At 48.8% G+C, this 18,250-nt stretch overlaps 1 protein-coding gene across 1 annotated transcript in view; it reads right to left on the reverse strand.

The window, feature by feature from the left end:
• COL20A1 (collagen type XX alpha 1 chain) overlaps positions 1–18,250 on the reverse strand; it is a 48,731-nt gene that overhangs the window by 29,959 nt on the left and 522 nt on the right. The window contains exons 2-17 of the mRNA XM_062504964.1: positions 16,239–16,349; positions 14,462–14,605; positions 14,067–14,228; positions 12,955–13,155; positions 11,576–11,731; positions 10,529–10,648; positions 10,186–10,350; positions 8,846–9,010; positions 7,716–7,888; positions 6,987–7,116; positions 6,365–6,510; positions 4,618–4,741; positions 4,001–4,140; positions 3,281–3,410; positions 2,614–2,756; positions 1,417–1,549 (exon numbers count right to left, since the gene is read on the reverse strand). Of these exons, the coding sequence (XP_062360948.1) occupies positions 1,417–1,549; positions 2,614–2,756; positions 3,281–3,410; positions 4,001–4,140; positions 4,618–4,741; positions 6,365–6,510; positions 6,987–7,116; positions 7,716–7,888; positions 8,846–9,010; positions 10,186–10,350; positions 10,529–10,648; positions 11,576–11,731; positions 12,955–13,155; positions 14,067–14,228; positions 14,462–14,605; positions 16,239–16,349 (2,343 nt within the window). The remainder of the gene's footprint in view (positions 1–1,416; positions 1,550–2,613; positions 2,757–3,280; positions 3,411–4,000; positions 4,141–4,617; positions 4,742–6,364; positions 6,511–6,986; positions 7,117–7,715; positions 7,889–8,845; positions 9,011–10,185; positions 10,351–10,528; positions 10,649–11,575; positions 11,732–12,954; positions 13,156–14,066; positions 14,229–14,461; positions 14,606–16,238; positions 16,350–18,250) is intronic.

An 18,250-nucleotide genomic window follows, 5' to 3' on the forward strand; every position in this document is an offset into this window, starting at 1 on the left:
ACATTATCCCATACATTCATTGCACAAGCCTTCAGCATTTTTCTGGCATCCTAAAGTTTCTCCTGACCTACCCCAGAGCAGCACTGGAAATCACCAACCACCCCTTCTGTGCCACTTCTCCTCTGTGGCCACTTCTTACTTCAAACACTAGAAAAGAATCAGCATCAAAACCATTGATTTCACATGCAAATATTGGCTGGGAGAAATGTGGCAGTGTCCTGACTGCTCCTGCAAAGACACCAGCAGAACCCAGGAACTGAACCCTGTATTGGCTGCCCAGCTGCACACCTCGATTCCTGGAGAATTTTATTTTCTTTATGCAGAAGAAAGAGCCTGACAATTCCCAAGGCTCCTGCACAAGGACAGCAGCTGACAAGCAGAAATCAAATTGCTTTCCCTGTCCCGCTGGGGTGCCAGCAGCAGCAAGGACTGGCTTGTGCAAATGTGCCTAAAAGGACACTGTCACGTGTCATTTGGTTGGGCTGAGAGCTCCTCTGGCATTTCATAATTCATAGTTTAAAACACAGTAATTAATTTTCCTACACCCTCCAAACAGCTCTAATTTTCCTCTTCTCAACATACATCAGTAGGATGCTTGCTTTTTTTTTTCTTTTGTCAGTATGCAGCTCCAAGGTACTTGTCTGAGGTAGCTTCGTATAAAAACGATTTTATTATTTATTATTAATAAAACCTGAGCTTCTTATTCCAAGATTACCATTTACTTCGAGCTTCATCAGCCCAGCATCAGCCTAAATGAGTTTATTCTGCAGAGGAGGACAAGATCTGAGAGGGGAGGGAGGACTGCTGGTGTTGAAGGGATTGTGTCCCATTCACTTCCAACAAAACCATTTTACAGGCAATATTAATTACCAGGACCTCTGGGAGTGCCATTTTTAACCTCATATCCTGCCTGTACAAAGGCAGGTTTAGATAATGCTTCCAAGGCAGAGTGTGCCTGCAGGATTCCCTCCCATATTTGTAAATGCCCTCAGTGGGGCACAGCTCAGCAGTGATATAGCTCAGGAAATCCTCACCCTCCTTACAGGCAATATTTTATCAACAAGAGCCATTCCTTGGGCAGCACAATGACACATTCAGTTGAACACCCTCAGAATTCATTTCCACCCATGCACTACACTGAGGCAGGGGAGGGATGAAATGTATTCTGCGTGGAACACGTGCAAGGATTACCAGCTGCCTCTAAAATACACCAGGCTGATGTGATTGTCCAGCCTCTTGTGCTCAGGACAGACTGGGAACATTTTCAGACAGGAGCCTAAGCATCTCTAGGTTTTTTTTCAGGCGTTTGGGTTTAGGTTTTCAGAGAAGGTGGCCAGTCTGAGCTGCAGGTGTGTGCTGAGCATCCCACACTCTGTGTGTCATCCCTGGCTGTGGATCCCAGCACTGGTCACTTACTGGTCCTGTGGTGAACAGACACGGTGTCACTTCGAGCACCATCTTTGTAGTAGGCCCAGATGGATATTTTGTAGTCAGTGTTCTTCTGCAGGCCGGGCAGGATGGCTGTGGCCACATTTCCAGCCAGGGAGAGCTGCAGCAGAGGAGGGAATGAGTCAGTGCCACTCCCAGGCATCCCCAGGCTGGCTCATGCCACCCAAGTGCCTGGCTCACAGATTGTCTGTAGGCACAAATGAGTGAGCACCGGGCTTTGGGGCCAAAGTTTGGGGCTGCACACGTGTAAGCAAAGATGAAATTCCAGTCCTGAATAATGCAGAGCAGATGCCTGTGCATGGCAGCCCACTGATAATCAGCAGCTCCTTCAGCACCATAACACAGAGCTCTGACACAAGGCAGTGCCTGCCTGGAGCACAGAATCCCTTTCCTGAGTTTCCAGCTTCCAGGGGAGCTGGGGACAGAATCCTAGAGCTTCCCTGTTCCAGCCCGAATGGGATATATTTGGTCTCACTCATTGCAGGAGAGACTTGGGTATTAGGCCTCTATTTAAACTGCTGATTGACCTCCTGCTGAAAACAGGGGCTTCAGATGGACAAGGGCACCTGGTCCATCCCTGCCCCTCCTGCAGCAGCTCTGATCTGGTCATTCTCCTCTGTGTGCTCCTCACTTGTACCTCATCCTTCCCAAAGAGCAGCATCCCAAAAGCGTCAGTGCTTCCTAGCACTGAGGAGAAGAGAAAATGCTTCACCTTCTTAAAAGCAATACTTCCAGCTATAAATACTTGAGTATTGTCTTTATCTTATCCACAACATCTTGACATTGGGGATTGGTGATCCCCTGCAACCCCAGATCTTTTTCTACTGAATTGCTTCTTAGCTATTTGTTCTACATCCTGTATACCTGTGGTTAATTATTCCTGCCTAAGCTTAATACTTTCTGCTTGTCCCTATTGAATTTCATCCCTGAGGTTTCCCAGAACACTTCTGCAATCTTCCCAGAGCCTGTAAGACTCTGCCCTGCTGTCCCTCCTGCTTCCAGCCCTCAAGGTTGGAAAGATCAAGGAGGATCAAGGAGGGGTCCTGCTGAACTGTTCAACTGCTGGAGTGCATTTCCCTGAATAGTTTGACACAGCTCTCTGCCACTCCAGCAGGTGAGTTCAGAGCCAGCCCAGCTTCCCCAGAGCTGTGTGTGGGCTCATACCTCCTGAGGCTTCTCTCCACTGGCTGTGCTCCACTTGATCTGATAGACAACCACATCCGAGGCAGCGACAGCTTCCCACTGCAGGCGGAGGCTGCTCCCAGAGAGCTCGGTGACCTTCAGAGCACGGGGAGGGGGCACCTTCACTGAGGGGAGCACAGGGAACAGCACTGAAGTGCAGGCTCTGACAGCACCCTGTCAGAGCCAAGGTGGGAGCAGATGGCTGGGGAGCAAAACATCAACCAAGCAGATGTCTGAGACCAGCCTGTCTGTCGCTTCTTCAGACCTATATGACAACAGTCATCAGGACAGACAGGGGTAAATTATTTTTAAAGCTCTAATTAAGACAGGTTATCTCGTTTATGGAGAGCACACGTATCGCATCGGTTTTGTAAAGGGAAGAAGGCTAGGAGGGCTCTCAAGGATGCAGAGGTTAGTGATACATCATGCTTTCCTTCATTTGCTTCTTTTCTTCATCTTTCCACCTCATTTTGAGCATTACACAGTTGGACATGTTCCACACACAAAGAGCAGCAGCCATCTGTGCTCTGTGCAAGGGTTTTGGCCACGAGCTGCTGGGGCCAGTCTTCAAAACACCTGAGTTCAGAGACACACAAACCATCTCTGTCACCTCTTACTGAGACCAGACGTATTTCTGTTCCTTACTTACAGGTGGTGACATTGCCAGTAATTGGAAAGGAGTCCCCTTCATCGTATGTAGATGTAACACTGATGAAGTATTGCGTGAAGGAGGACAGAGGTCTCAGGACAGTGGATGTTGCAGTGCCAGGAACTTCCATCTGCAGTGGGGGAGTTGTGTGAGTATTGTTAAGAGACAGGATGAGACACTTGGGCTTGTTCAGCCTGAGGAAAAGAGACACTGTATTGCAGCCTTTCAGTATTTAAAGGGAGCTTATAAGAAAGATGGGAACAGATATTTTAGCAAGGCCTGTTGCTATAGGACAAGGGGTCCTGGCTTTTAACTAAAAGAGCTAGATTCAGGTGAGCTACAAAGAAGACTTTTATAACAAAAGTGGTAAAACACTGGCATAGGTTACCCAGAGAGGTGGTGGATGCCTGATCCCTGGAGACATTCGAGGCCAGATTGGGTGGGGATCCAAGCAACATGATCTGGTTGAAGATGTCCCTTCTCACAGCAGGGGAGTTGGACTAGATGGTTATGGATGTCCCTTCCCACCCAAACCATCCTGTGATTCTAGAGGGTACAGCTGCAGAGAGGTCACCATTGGTGACAACAGCAAAAGTGCCCATTTCAGAGTTAAAACCCTGCCAGCACACAGGCTCTCCCTGAACCGCGCAGCTGAAGGAGAAAAGGGCATTATTCAACTTCCCAAGCCTCTTTTCCTTCCCCCAGCCCCTGAGGACTCACCTGCCCAGCGTTGCCCCCTCTGCTAGAGACATAGGTGACGTGGTGAGCCCGCACAGCCGGGGCTGCAGCCTCCCAGCTGACCCGCACGGATGCGTGGCTGAGCTCTGAGAAGCTCAGGTACCTGGGGGGGCTCAAGGCCACTGCAACAACAGTTAGTGACAGCACTCTGAGCCTTCACAGGCTGCACCAAGGAAATGCAACCCGCTGCCTCCTGCTGCTCTTGGGTGATCCCACCTTGAACTAAGAGGCTCCTTCATTATGCAGGAAACTATTCCCGTTATTCACTACCACGCTCATATCTGGGAGGTTATGAAGGGCTGCTGCAGATTTAGGTGAGCAAACAGCCAGATGATTGCCTTTTTCCCCTCCAGACAAGGAAGACTTCAAGGAACACCTCTTTCAGGGGTCCTTTGTTACCGGGGGAACACCACTCCTTTCCCACATTTCACCATGCAATTAGAAATCCCCTTGGGGACCAATATTCACTTCAGATCCATCAGAAAAGAGGCATCTGTGAACAAGTCCACAGGCACAGTGTGAGAAGCACCTCATTTAACATCTCTCTCCTGCCCTGAGTGTTTAATACCAACTCAGTAAGCAGCAGCAGCAGCACTTACAGGTGGTTTCCTGGATGCTGGCTGGATCACTGGCATCTTCCCCATACATGGCATACACTGCCACAGAGTACCCAGTGCTGGGGGACAGCCCCTCCAGCAGCACCTCGGGCTGGGTCACCTTCACCTGCCAACAGAGAGGGGGTTTAGGGTGCCCTTCAGCATTAGGGCACCTTCCAATGCATTTAAGAGAGCAGGACCTTACAGAGACATGGCCAAGTGTCTTTGGTTACACTAAGGGGGTATCTCTACTCTGGAATGCTCTTAGAATCATAGTATCACAGAATATCCCCAGCTGGAAGGGACTGGCAAGGATCATCAGAATCCAAATCTTGTTCCTAAACAGGAAAACACCATTGCACAAATTCCCTTTGACCTCCGTCACCCTGGTGCTGTGACCATCCCTCGGGGATCCTGTTCAGTGCCCAACCACCCCCCAGGTAAGGAGCCCTTTCCTGATATCCCACCTAAAGCAGCTCCAGCTGCTCCCTCGGGTCCTGTCTCTGGTCACACACAGCAGAGACGGGAACTTCCCCTCCACTTCCCCTCATGAGGAAACTGCAGACCTCGATGATGTCACCCCTCATTCTCCTCTTCTCCAGACCCTTCCCCACCTGGGCAGGTGCTCTGCAGTGCTCTGCCTCTCTTGTCCTGGGACACCAAACCCGCTGGGGATGCACAGCAGCTCCTCCTGACCCTGCTCTGCAGAGCCCTGAGTGTCTCACACCCAGCTGCTGCTGCTCTGGGTTGGATCAGGGGATAGTCAAGAGCTGTGGTCCCGCTTTTCTCAGACTCTCGGGAAGCTCTGGCAGGAGCAGCCGGGCTGCTGCCATCTGCTGCCAACGCGGCACAGGCACAGCTCTGCTCCGGCAGAAAGGCACCGCCGGGACACTGAGGAGCCTGCACCCACTGGGACACGGTTTACAACAAGATGGGAACATTTTAATGCTGGTTTTGAGGACGTCCCATAGGTCTGGAGCATGGCACTCTTGCAGGGAGTAGGTCAGGTAACTGTGGAAATGTTTTAGTATGCTGAAATACAAATTTGAACGTTGGTGTTGCTTCAAGTGTTCTGAATCTTATAAAAACCCCATGATTATGCCCTGAAAGCAGAGTATTAATTGTTCCATTTTGAAAACCATCCTGCAATTGCCCCTACTGCTGTGCATTCACAGGGGCAATCTTATTCAAAGAGGCAATAAATTCCTCCCTGCTCACTTTGTTGGTTTTTTTAAATTCATATCCTCAGCCTACAGGTACTCCAGACAAGGCATTAAAAGCACAATAAAGAGTTCTTAGATGTTTTTTAAGGATTTTCCATTCATCAAGCATTGTTTTATTCATCTGCAGTGTCATAGGTTCGTTTTCAGATGTCAGCAAAATCTGCCCTAACACATTTTCAATTAACATTTAAAGAAACACACAATCAGGATGTTTGTGTACAGCCTCAAGGATACAGTGATTACACTTGGGGCTGCAAGGATGTGAGTTCAGTGCCTTTCTTTCCAGGGCCCCAGGAGGCAGTCAGATATCTCCCATGCCTGAACTTTCCATGTGAAGCCCTTGCAGTTATAAATCATTTTGAGAAAAACCATTAAAAATAACCTCTCATGAAAGCTGTTTCTGGAAATAATTCCGACACATTTTTCTCTTTGATTATATTATACCAATTGCCAAAGCTTAGAGCTAACGCTAAACTCAGCCCAGACAGAGAAAAAAACAATATTATCAGTATTGTCACAAACTGTACCTCTGTTGTATAGTCCTCTGCTCCATCAGGGGCTGCAGAGCAGAGCACCAGGTAGTGTGTGGCTCCCTGGGCTGCTTTCCAGCTCAGCCTGAGACTGTTGTGAGACAGCTCAGAGACGCGCAGGGAGCGAGGGGAAGACAAAGGCACTAAAGAGGAAAAATAAGGCACAAAGGTACCCTTCAATGTATGAGGCCTGAAACAACTCAAAACCCAGGGGACACTTGGCTTTACAATGGCTACTGCAACCTGATGGGCACTTACCCCATATCTAACACAGTCTCTATGTTACAGGGAGTTTAATTCACTCAGAGACCATGAATAAAAAAAAAAAAAAGAAATAATAATAAAAAAAAAAAAGAGTTGAAATATATTTCTAGCAGAGTGTGTTACTGCCACAAGGAAAGGTGGAAAGGACCCCTGGAGGTCTCTGGCCCAACCAGCTGCTCAAAGAACAGGTTGCTCAGGGTCTCGTCTGGCTGAGTTCTGAGCATCTCCACAGATAAAGAGAGCTGTAGGCAGGCTGCACTTGAGCTGGGAAATCCACAAGGCAGTCTGAGATGGCCAGAGAGCGAGCTGTGCTCCCCTTCCATCAGCAGCCAGCAGCACAACTCCCTGTACTCACGTGTGGAGGTGACACCTCTGAGCCCGTCCCCCAGGGCGCTGTCGTACACGGGGATCACCGACACCAGGTACTCTGTGTGTGAGGTCAGGTTGGACAGCTGCAGGGAGGACTCTGCTCCCTCCAAAACCACCTGCAAGCACAAGGCACGGCTGTCGAGGCAGGGAGGTGCTGCTGCTCTTCAGCAGTGGAATGGCTGAACTGGCCATCCCTGCCAGTGTGGTTTCTCTGTGGCAGGTCTGTGCCCAGAAATGTGAAGTCCAGTTGCACTCTGTGCTTTGTGCTAGCTAAAGTCTCTCCAAAACAGAGAGGTGAGAGGCAAAAAGGATTCCTGCCCTCTAAGCCTGGGATTTGTACAAACACTGAGCACAAGACTCGAGTCCTGCTCTCACTGAAATCAATGGAAACTCATCCACAATTTGGATTTGCTTTTTAAAATCATACCCATCACATATGAATATCCTTGGACAGCTCTCTCTACCCGAGTGTCCTCTTTGAGTCAAAACACATGATTTAGGGAGGGGAGAACACTGGCTAAGAGAAAAATCAACATCTTCTGTCTTGTCACCCTGTTACCTCATTACATTTACACTCATTGTGCATTTAATTTCTTCTCTGGCTTAACTGATGCCCCACTACCACCTTCTTTTTTGTCCACCCAAGCCTACTTCAATTCCCAGCCATCATCTGGAAGCTGTGGCAGTCTCAGGTGTGCAGGGGAAGGTCTCTCACCTCTTTGGGGGTCCCACCCTTGGATGGGTAATACACAACCCGGTATTTTTTTGGTGGTCTCAGAGGAGGGCTCCAGGCCAAGTGCATGCTCTTGGAGGTCACAGCAGATATTTTTAGGTCAGTTGGGCTGAGCTGGGGACCCATGTTCACAGGGGTGTCTTTCACAGTGCTGCCTAGGAATTAAAAACGCAGTTATTTTCTTACATTCACATTTCTCATGCCAAACATACTTTCCAGCTCATAAATATGAGTGACATTTTTCAAATCAAGTTGCAGTTTCACTCCCTATAGAGTATAGAAACTGTTCCAGACTGCTCTGAAATAAATATTTTAAAACTGGGTGTACAGAGAACATAAATACTCCATAAAGAGCAGGCTGTGTATTTTGCTGGGTGCTGCAAATAATTCTTCAACACAAGTCTGCATTTCTCAATCACAAAAATTTGCCAAAATTAACAAGCAAAAATTACTTTGGTTTCTTTTTGGAGAAGCTCAATTTTCTTCAGTCTAACCTTCACCTTTGTAAAATGTCTAATTATGTCAAACACAAATCAATAAGAATAAATTAATTAATTTATATTAATGTGCAGAGCATTAAAATAAAATGAGATTTGAAATTTAGATGTTCCCATTCTGCTTAGGTCAATCTTAGAGCAAAAAGGGATAGAAATATGTACACGATATTTCTCCTGAGGATCTAAGTTAACGTCTGGAGTGGTTCTTCATGCTCTTCATCATGCAAGCTGTTCCCCAGCAAAGGAAAGAAATGGCTGCTTGATTTGAACTTGAAAATGCTTTGGAGATCAGCATTCAAAGTTTAGTGGAGGAAAAAAATTGTGTTTAGGTGTTTTATCATCTCCTCATCCTACCTCCACATTAACCCCATACACTTTCCCTAGTAGATGTTCATATTGGTTCATCTGCTTTTTCTGCCTCTTTTTTGGTTGGAAGAAACTCAGAAAAGGAGATGGTTACAACACATTTATCACACAATATGATAAAGGAAGAGGGAAGGGAAGCCCCTTTTCCCTGTAATGGTAATCACTGACATCGGGTGATTTTATCCTCCAAGAGGAAGGGGCACGGTGAGCAGCAGGAAGCTCAGCCCTCACCAGGAGATCCCCCTTCACCTGTGGTTTCCCTGTGGCTCCTCTCCTTGACCCTGGTGCACAGGACCCGTGTGAGCTTGTCCACCAGGGAGCTGAGCAGGGGGAAGTCCAGCACGTTGTACACGGTGAGCTCCAGCGGTTCTGAGGCCACCTGCCTGAGCTCCGCCTCGTCCGCGTTCTTCACCCCTGCACGGAGAGCCAGGCTGAGAAAGCACCCAGACACCTGCAGAGCAGTGCCCAGAGATGGGCTCACCACCACCCTGCCCTCCCAGCCACTCCTCTGATGGTGAGCTTCCAGCTCAGAAGCCTTCAGTGGCCTGGAGACAGCCTGGTGAATCTTCCTTCTGTTTTCCTGCCTCCTCACCACTTGCAGGCTTTGCTAGCACAAAGGTAGATGTTTTTCAAGCCGAGAGGCAGTTGGCTTAAACAGATGAGGGACTGAATGAACAAACAAGCATTTTATATTTATGAGGTGCCAGTGCTCCCCACAGACAGCCCGTTGTTCATCTGAACATCACATTGCATTTCAACAGAGCTGGGATGAGCAAAAGGCAGCCTGTTTATATAACAGAACCTCTCCATCACACAGCATCCTCCTCCCCCATCCTTCAGTTCCCCATCCTCACTAACTCTCTGCTAACCAAGCTCCACAGTACAACTCATTTTACTTCCCAGAGCTAGTTCAAGGTTCCCTAACACTGTCCAAGGAGGCTCAGCAGCTCTCCTCCCTCCATAAAAGCCACTTACCTGCATAACCCCATGCAATAAACCCTCACTTGCACGTTCCCAACATAAATTACCACTTAAACTTTTGGAGACTGCAATTTTAGGAGAGTTTTCATGTAACTTTACTGCTCATGTATCAGCCTCCTGCAGACCTCATGTGGTCCTCAAGGCCAGAGCTGCTCAAGGCCATTCTGTGTCTTGGTGTTGCTGCCAGACAGTGAAAAGCAGATAATGTGGTTATTCAGAGAAATGGGAAGTTGTGATAGGCAGCAATTATACAGGAGGTCTCCTGCCATCCCCAATACAACGATCTCTTGCCTAATTCCACAGCTGAGAACATTGTTTTCATGGCACTGGTCCCTGAGGCTCCCAAAGGTCTTTAGATGAGAGGTGTGAAATCTCTCATGTGAATACTTTCTCAAAAAAAAAAACAACAATCCTTTGAAGACACTGTCTGGGCTGAATAAACAAGTTAATTTTCATCTGAGCCACAACGTAATGAGGTCTCACCCACTACCTCAGTTCTACAGCCTCAGGATGCTTCAGTGAAATTTGAGGGATCATAACCTTCAATTTGAAGATGACCAAAAATAGGTTGGCTTTGACCTACAGTTTATCAGCGGCTGTGATCTTACCGATGGCAAATATCTCTATGCCCAGGTTTTTCAAGGTCTGAGCAGCCAGGCTGGCATCATCCTGGGATTTCCCATCAGTCAGGAGGATTACCAACTTCTCAGCCTCCAGCCGGGCACCAGCATCTGGTTTCAGATTCTGCTCCAGGACGTGGGTGAGTGCTAGACCTGGAGAGGGGCAGAGATGGAGGTGGTGCCACAGCCTTCCAAAAAAACCCCCATGCCTTTTTCTGTTTTCTCTGCTCTCCAGTGGCCACAGTCCCCAGAGAGCACATCATCCATGGGAACAGCTTCCCCCCCTGTGGCTGCCCTGGCTGTTTAAAGGTGACCTAAAAGGTGGAGTTACCTGTAAAGGTGTTGCCACCCTTGTACCGCAAATTCCTCACGGCCTCCAGCACCTGTTCCCTCGTGGAGAAAGTGCTCAGATCCCACTCCGTGCGGGGGTCGCTGCTGTACTGGGACAGCCCTGGGGAAGACAGGAGCTATGGGCATCAAGACATCCCAGGTGAGCTGCGGGAGCCTCACTCTGGGGACTGGTGTCAGGATTGGCAGGGAGGATGACACAAAACAATAACAGGGACTGGGGGTGAGCAGAGGGGGCTTCTAACTCCCCTTCTCTGCACGGTTCTGAAGTTGAGTCAGGGGAGGTTTAGGTTGGATGTGGGGATAAGGTTCTTCCCCCAGAGGGTGGTGGGGCATTGAAGACATTCCCCAGGGCAGTGGTCACAGCCCCAGGCCTCTCAGAGCTCAAGGAATATTTGGACAATGATCTCAGGCACAGGGTGGGATCCTCGGGATATTCTGTGCAGGGCCAGGACTTGGACCCAGTGAACCTTGTGGGTCCCTCCCAAATCAGGATATTCCAGCAAAGCAATGCCTCAGAGCCCACGGGGTACAGGGGTACACACCCCTGCCATGATGATCAGAGGTATTTGATAAGGTTTATCTGGGTGAAACAATCAGATGCAAGGGATGAGAAGGATTTACACCATCCAATTTCATGTACAGCCTGGCTGTCAGCATCACTCAGAGCTGGAGGCAGCCCCATTCCTCACTGAACTCACAGCAGCCCCAGTGGGGCATTGCCACTGCACCCAGTGCATTGGTGGCTGAGCACCTCATCAGAGATGGCAGCAAATCCCAAAAGTATCCCACCATCACCACCCAACCTAGGGCTGCCCAAAGACAGTGCTTCTGTTCATCGTGCAGATATTTTTCACAGCCACTAGAGGCCAGAGCTTGCTGCCAGATGTGAAAAGCTTCCAAGAGCAGCTCGAGGACGTCATCCTAAAGAAATAACAGCTCCCAAAAGTAGAACATAACTACAGGGACAAGCGACCAGGGCCCTTCAAATATCAGCATCCCAAGGTCAGGAAACAGGAGCATGTCCTACCTACTCTTATCTTGTCTTCTGCAATGCTGAATGGGGAAATTAAATTGCTCAGGAACTCCTTAATGAGCTTGAAATTGTTGCGCCCGATGCTCCAGGACCCATCCACAAGCAGGACAACATCAATCACTGCAGGCGTGTCACACTGAAACTGGGAGCCTGGAGGGAAAAGGTTTGATACTGAGAGAAGCAATTGTAAGTACAAAAACCTGCTTCAGCTTAAAGATAAAAAGCAAATCTGCCATGCAAGGCCTTGTCTGGATGGTGGAACAGGCCATCTGCCAGTCTGGCACATGCCAGCATCCTGTGAAAACCACGGAGCAAAGGATAACCCATCTTAGCACCTCGAAATGGAGTGGTGTGCAGCTGCACCTCTTCAAAGAAGGGGTTAAAGCTGTCAGGAAGCGTGTGCTAACCCAAGCACTGCTATCTGCACGCTGTCAGCTCCATTCCATTTCTGCCCCAGCCCTGTGCTTCCTTTTATCTAGCCTAAGTCTCCAAGAATTGCAGGTGATTGCTTAATTCCATTCCATCGCGAGATCCCCTGTGGGCTACAACTATTTCATGGCTTAATATTAAATCCAGTCTCTCTGTAAAAACCTGCTGGCACCATGGATACTCCAGCTCTGCCTTCCTCCCCACCATAGGCCTTCAGCTCAACAGAGGATAAGATAAGGCATGTTTCTAATTGAACGCATCTTCCGTGAGTATTTCTCAGATGGGGAATTTTCCATCTTCTGTGGAGGGGAAACAGATGATCCCATTAAGATTTATCAGGCTCCAAGGATGTATGTCTTCTATCACAGGCATGAATTTCTACTGGGCCAAAGGGGATGCTCTGGCCCATCCCATTCCCACCATTTCAGCAGGCTGGGAGCCACCACAATCTCAACTGAATATGAAAGATTCTCATGGATCAGTTATCTGTTAAACATGAAGAACAAGCCCAGAAGGAGGAGCAGGCTGGGTAACAAGCACCCCTGGTGTTTGGAAAGGAAACACCTTGGAAAGGTCCATGGTTGGGGGTGCTCTGCTGGAGAACACAAATGCTTACATGAATCTGCCAGAAGCAGGAGGAGATGACAACATGAAGAGAGAATGGTGCCAAATCAATTAAAATCAATACATTAAATCATCTGGAAGGAATTTTTGGCCTAACTCCAGCTTTCCTGAGAATTCACGTTGTTCTAGAGATCTCCAAATTTCTCTAGTGAGCTCTGATAGCTCCCAAAACATGACCTAGTGATTGGAAGCACAACCAGCAGCAGTGTATTCTGGGGGGGGCAGAGGGTGGGCTGGAAAGCTTGAATTCAATGAGTATTAGGGAAAATAGCAGGGAAGAAGGAGAAGGACAAGAAGGATATGTTTGAACCCCCTCTCACCTTGCCTCAGTGAATCCTTTGTGGGTTTTTCTTTTCCTGAAGACTCTCGCTCCGTGTTTGCAGCAGTGTGTGGGGATGATTTTGGGGTTGTTGATGTTGTTTCTGTCACACTGACCTCCACACTGGGCTGGTTTCTTGTCATTTCACCTGAGTTCTTTGGCTGAATCCCCTTCTGCCTTTTCTTTTCAGCTCTGTCCTTTGCTGTGCTCCAAAGAGAAAAATCCCATTGTCCCTAACTGTGTTATCCCCATGCAACCCCACTCCTCAGCTGATTTAAGCCACATTTGGCACAGGTGTAGGAGGCTCAGAGACGGTAAAATTCCTACAAGTTTATGGAAATAGGTGGTTAGACTGACACCACTTTCATTCATACCTGTCTGAGAGGGCTGCATGTGTGCTCAGGAGCTAATGTTAAAAATGGATCACACCAGCAAGTTTGTCCTTCTCATTATCTTCGATGATGAAAAACAATGAATGTTTATAAAATATTAATCAGGGAAAACATTCCATGGCACCTTATACCCAGCTGCTCTGCAGAGCTCAGCAGTCTGTGATTTGCAAACAACATGAGCTAGTGCAAGACTTTTTGGATAATGGCCCTGATGGATCTTTCCTCCATCAACAGGTGTAATTCCCTTTTGAGCTCATGGAAATATGAGACACTGTAGTTATATACAGTTCCCAGCCAGGGAGGTTGAGGAAATCCTTCTTGTAGGGCACCTGCAGCCAGCCCTAGGACATGGAGCTTAGGCACAAAAGCACCATCAGCCCCAGTGCTTAGGGAGCACCTTGTTCTCCCTAAGGATCCACATTCAGTTGAAGGGTAAATTTGTATCTGCTGAATTTGGATACCTGCATTTTCAGCTTGGCTGGAATGAGGGCCATATATTTTTAGGTGGTTTAGTGTGCTTCTGTAGCTAAGAATTGTATGCCAAGGAATGAGACCAGGCTAGCAGGACTCTCTGAAAAAGTATCTCTGATGAAGGGAGATTGCAGGGAGAAAATGGGAATGTTTTTAGGGACATCTGAATGCTCTGGCTGTGGTACCATGGCACAGGCCGTGGTGGCTCAAAATCAATCCCATGTGACTCCAGGATGGTGAGAGCACCCACCTGTCTGTGACAGGGCAGTGTCCAGGGGTGGGGGGGTGGCCTCTTCCACCCCACTGTGCTCAGCTGCTGAGCTCCCCAAAGAAGAGGTGAGATTCTTTCCTGAAGCAGCTCCTGCATTCCTTCGGTTATTTCTTGTCTGGGATGCATTTTTGAGTTCCTCTACTGTAGGAAGACCAAAAACAGAGAAATTGCCCATCTAGAGAGGCCTGTGAGCCACAGTCCCTCCCTCATCCCCTGGGTCTTCCCCATCTCCCTTTCCAACCTTCCGACCAAAATGGTACCAGGCTCTGTGATTGCCAGTCTGCAGGGCGTGTGCCAGGGGATGGGCTCTGAGCAGCCACATCCCCGAGAGCCTGAGGAGCTCTGAGTGGTAAAATTTAGCCCTCTCCACTTACTCACAAATTTCCTCTTGGCAAACAGGGTTTCCTGGGACCCATTGAGCACGTAGACCTGCAGGGTGTATTCCTTGGTGGGGCTCAGCCCTCCCACTGTGGCTTTGGGAGTCTTGGTTTTCAGCATGACTTCTTGCTCTGAGTCCCCTGAGGTGGGATGAAGCCACAGTTCAGAGCATGTCAGATCTTAAATTTAAGCTGACAATAGCAAAAGCAGCACTGAAATGCAGGGAATGTCTGCCTAGGGACCACAGTCAGCTCCTATTTATGCTTTAAATTTTGAGGAGCTCTGATTTTCATTCTTTTTCTCAATGTAGAGTGGGGAAGATTGAGGTAGGTTTTTTAAAATCCCTGGTACATGCCTAAATTAGAAAATTACTTCCGACCCAGTATTAGTGCAAGCCTCACCAGCTTCCCAAGGAGTTGTTGAGTGAAGAGCTGGTGTTCAGAGTGTAAAAACTGGCAACTGCTTATGAAAACACCCAGCTGGTTGAGGTCATATGTGACAGAATGAGGAAGTGACTCGGTGTCTCTGGAGGTCACCGCTGGCACTGGGACTCATCCTACTTATCCCAGCTGTGCTGTCCCTGCCCCATGTGTCTCCAAGGGCAGCTGCTGCCTGCAGGGCACAGCTCATTTCTGGGGCTGGCACTGCCTCCAGACCCCTCCACAGCCACGTCCCAAGCTGTTGGACTCTGTCTGGGACTGGGATGCCTTGACCAGCCAGGAGCTGGGGCGTTTCTGTGCTGGCAGGGCAGTGAGCAGAGGGAGCAAGGCAGGGATCGCTGCCCCATGGGCTCCGTGCTGCCCAAAACAGGCACAGCAGCTCCCTAAACCCCTCTGACTAGAAAAGGTCTGCAAGCTTTAACTGATGGAGATGGATGTGTTTCTGACCCAGACATCCCTGTGCTCCTGCCTAGGGCTGGAAACTTCCCAGCCTAAGAGGGAAAGCCTCAGGCGTGTGCTGGGAATTCCCTGCGTTCCCGAGATGCTCATCAGTCTCTGCTGAGCTGAGGCTCTGGGGAGGAGCAGGGCAGGGAAGGAATGAGAAACCTCCTGCTCCATCCAGCCCGGGAAACAGGTGGGGGCTGAGTTAAAAACGGGTGGGTGATCACAGGAGCTGCCGCCCGCGCTCCTGCCCCTTTTCCGGCTCACTGGGAAAGCTGCAGCGAGTGGGAACCGAATGCCAGCCACGACTAAGGATGCCTCCAGCCCCTCCTCCCCGCTGAGGGACATGGTGTCCTTCCAACTCCACCAGGTTCAACATCTGAAATCAGGGAGTAGGGGCAAGGAGGTAGAGGGATGAACCTACCCACACAAATAGGGTCAATCACTTCCCATTCCATGTCCCTGCAGGTGGTGGCAGAGCTGGGAGCTCCCACGGGAGAGCAAGGCAATGAACCTGGTTCACTTTTGTCTCACAGAGTCCCAAAGAACAGCGTTTCTGGCTAAACATTTCCCCTAGGATGAAGAGAGCTGAATTTCATCTCTTTCCTGTGAGTGAGTGATAAAGGGACTGTGCCTGTGTTGGGTGGCACTACAGACTGCTCCCACGGTGTCCGTGCTGCACATGCAGCCCCGTGAAACCAACACTTGGAACCAGAACAGGCTGTGGATAATTCCCTCTGCCTTGTCTCTATTCCCCTAAGGTCTAAACAATGCTCGTACTTAGGTCCTGTTGTACTCCAGACAAAAGTCCCTCTCTCACTCACGAGTCCCTCAGTCCCTCTCTCACACACAAATCTCTGCTGGGGCTCATGTCCAGGATGTCAGCACGTACCTGCCATGGGCTTTACCCGAACTTTGTAGCCACTGATGTTCCCTTCAGTCTCTTTCCACTTCATCTGGAGCCTGTCTTCTGAAAGGACAGTGAGTTTCAGGCGGCCTGACCCTGGGGAGGAGGAGACGTGTCCATGCTGTTATGGGTGCAATGTCTCCCACCAAACCCACGTATGCTGTCCCCTCTAAGGACGTGGGAGTAGTTTCAGTGCAAAGGGAACCTTCCCCACCCCAGGCAGGTCCTCAGCATCCCCTGGGGCTGCATCCTGCGGTCCCCTTGCACCTCTGCAGACTTGGAGCCTCCTGTGCAAAGAGGAGTTTCTCAGGTGCTCATTTCACACTCCTGCAGAAGGGTAAAGCAGCCTCCCCAGAGCTGGGGGCTTTCTCTGAACCCTTCATGTCTTGAAGGATCTTTATGCTGGATTTTTTTTACAGTAAGTGTGTTCAGTGCAAACATGTAAAATGGGAGGGCAGCGAAGAGATAAATGGGCTCAGCAAGGCTCTTCAACAAGCTTGGCCAGCTGAGAAATACAGAAATTCCCCAGGTGATGGATCCCACACTTCTCCAGAATGATCATTTCAGAGGCAGCTCAGAGGATCATCTGGGTTTAGAAAGAAAGGCAAAAAAAAAAAAAAAGAAAAAAAAAGAAAAGAAAGAAAACCTGATAAAGTGTAAGTAACAGGTCCTGGCATGACCATAACTCATAGGCACCAGCTTGTATCAGTTTGCTGCCGGGAGCTGCAAACTAAATGACAGTTCCTGAGGAAAAAAATAGTATCAGACAAGGATGTAAAGAGAAGAAAGAGCACATTCCTTTATCATCTCCAGATTTCACAGCTATCTGTTAAGCCCAGCTAGATGTCTGAACTCGTGTGTCACTCCTTGAATCAATGATTCCTGTCACAAAAATGTCACTGTATGAAACTTTTTCACTTGGCTGGATGCAGGATGGCAACTCAGCAGATTTCTCTCCCCTCCTTCTGACACTGTGCCCAGAGCTGCTTTTCCAGCAGGATGCCCTAATTTGCAGTGAGTGAGCACACTATAAACATCTGCACCCAAGTGCTCCCCCTCATTTGCAGCTGTTACCAATCTCATTCCCTTTACAATTACTCACCAAAAAAAAAAAAAAAAAAAATCTTAGGGTGACCTGGAGTTTCTGCTTAGTGCTGACAAACTGTCACCCAGGGTTCCTCAACTTGGTCTAATCTGGTCTTGCATGATGCCCAGACACCTCCTGACATCCCTGCCATAATGTCACCACCCAGGAAAGCAGTGAGAGCTGGCAGTGAGGTTCCTGCTTGTCTCGGCCCAACATCTGTGCCTTAACCTTTCCTTGCAGAGACTTCCTGCAGGCTGCCCAACAAGCAGATAACTATTTTGGGGAAACAAAGCTCAGATTCACATCTCACCCCAGGCAAATCTGAAGAAGAAGAAAGAAAACAGGGGAAAGAGGGGTGAAGGGCAAAAAGCAAATCCTAAAATCAAGCCTAAGAGAAATAGTAAAAGATCATGGAACAATGAGGGGAATTCATAGTTAGATTAAACATGGAGCTGTCTTCTTTTGGCCAAGTGTGGTCCAGCTCCTTGGGCATCACTCTAGGAGCCCAGAAGCTAAAAAGACAAAAATGTCCCCAGACAGACCACAAAGGACATCATCCTCTAAAGCACCATTATGTGCTGGATGCAAATGATCCCCAGTGCCATGAAAGCTCCACTGTTTCCTTGCCCTGTGTTAGATGTGCACTATTTGATGCTGTAACCTTGCTCTCCAGCTCACAGGGAGTTAAGCCTAGGCTGAACTGCAGAACTGTGGAAGATACACAGCACAGAAACACATCTGTCCCAGCCCTGCAGTGCCACCACCTCTCTGGAAACCTTTGTGCTCTTCCACCGAGTGTTCAAACGTAACATTAAGGTGGTTCTTCCACATCAGAAAGGCTGTGCTGATGTGCTGTAGGCATTTTCTGGTCACTCTGAGGAGCAGGATGTTACAGGAGGAATCACCTCGT

This window comes from Cinclus cinclus, chromosome 18 (assembly GCF_963662255.1).
Source record: "Cinclus cinclus chromosome 18, bCinCin1.1, whole genome shotgun sequence".
Taxonomy (NCBI): domain Eukaryota; kingdom Metazoa; phylum Chordata; class Aves; order Passeriformes; family Cinclidae; genus Cinclus; species Cinclus cinclus.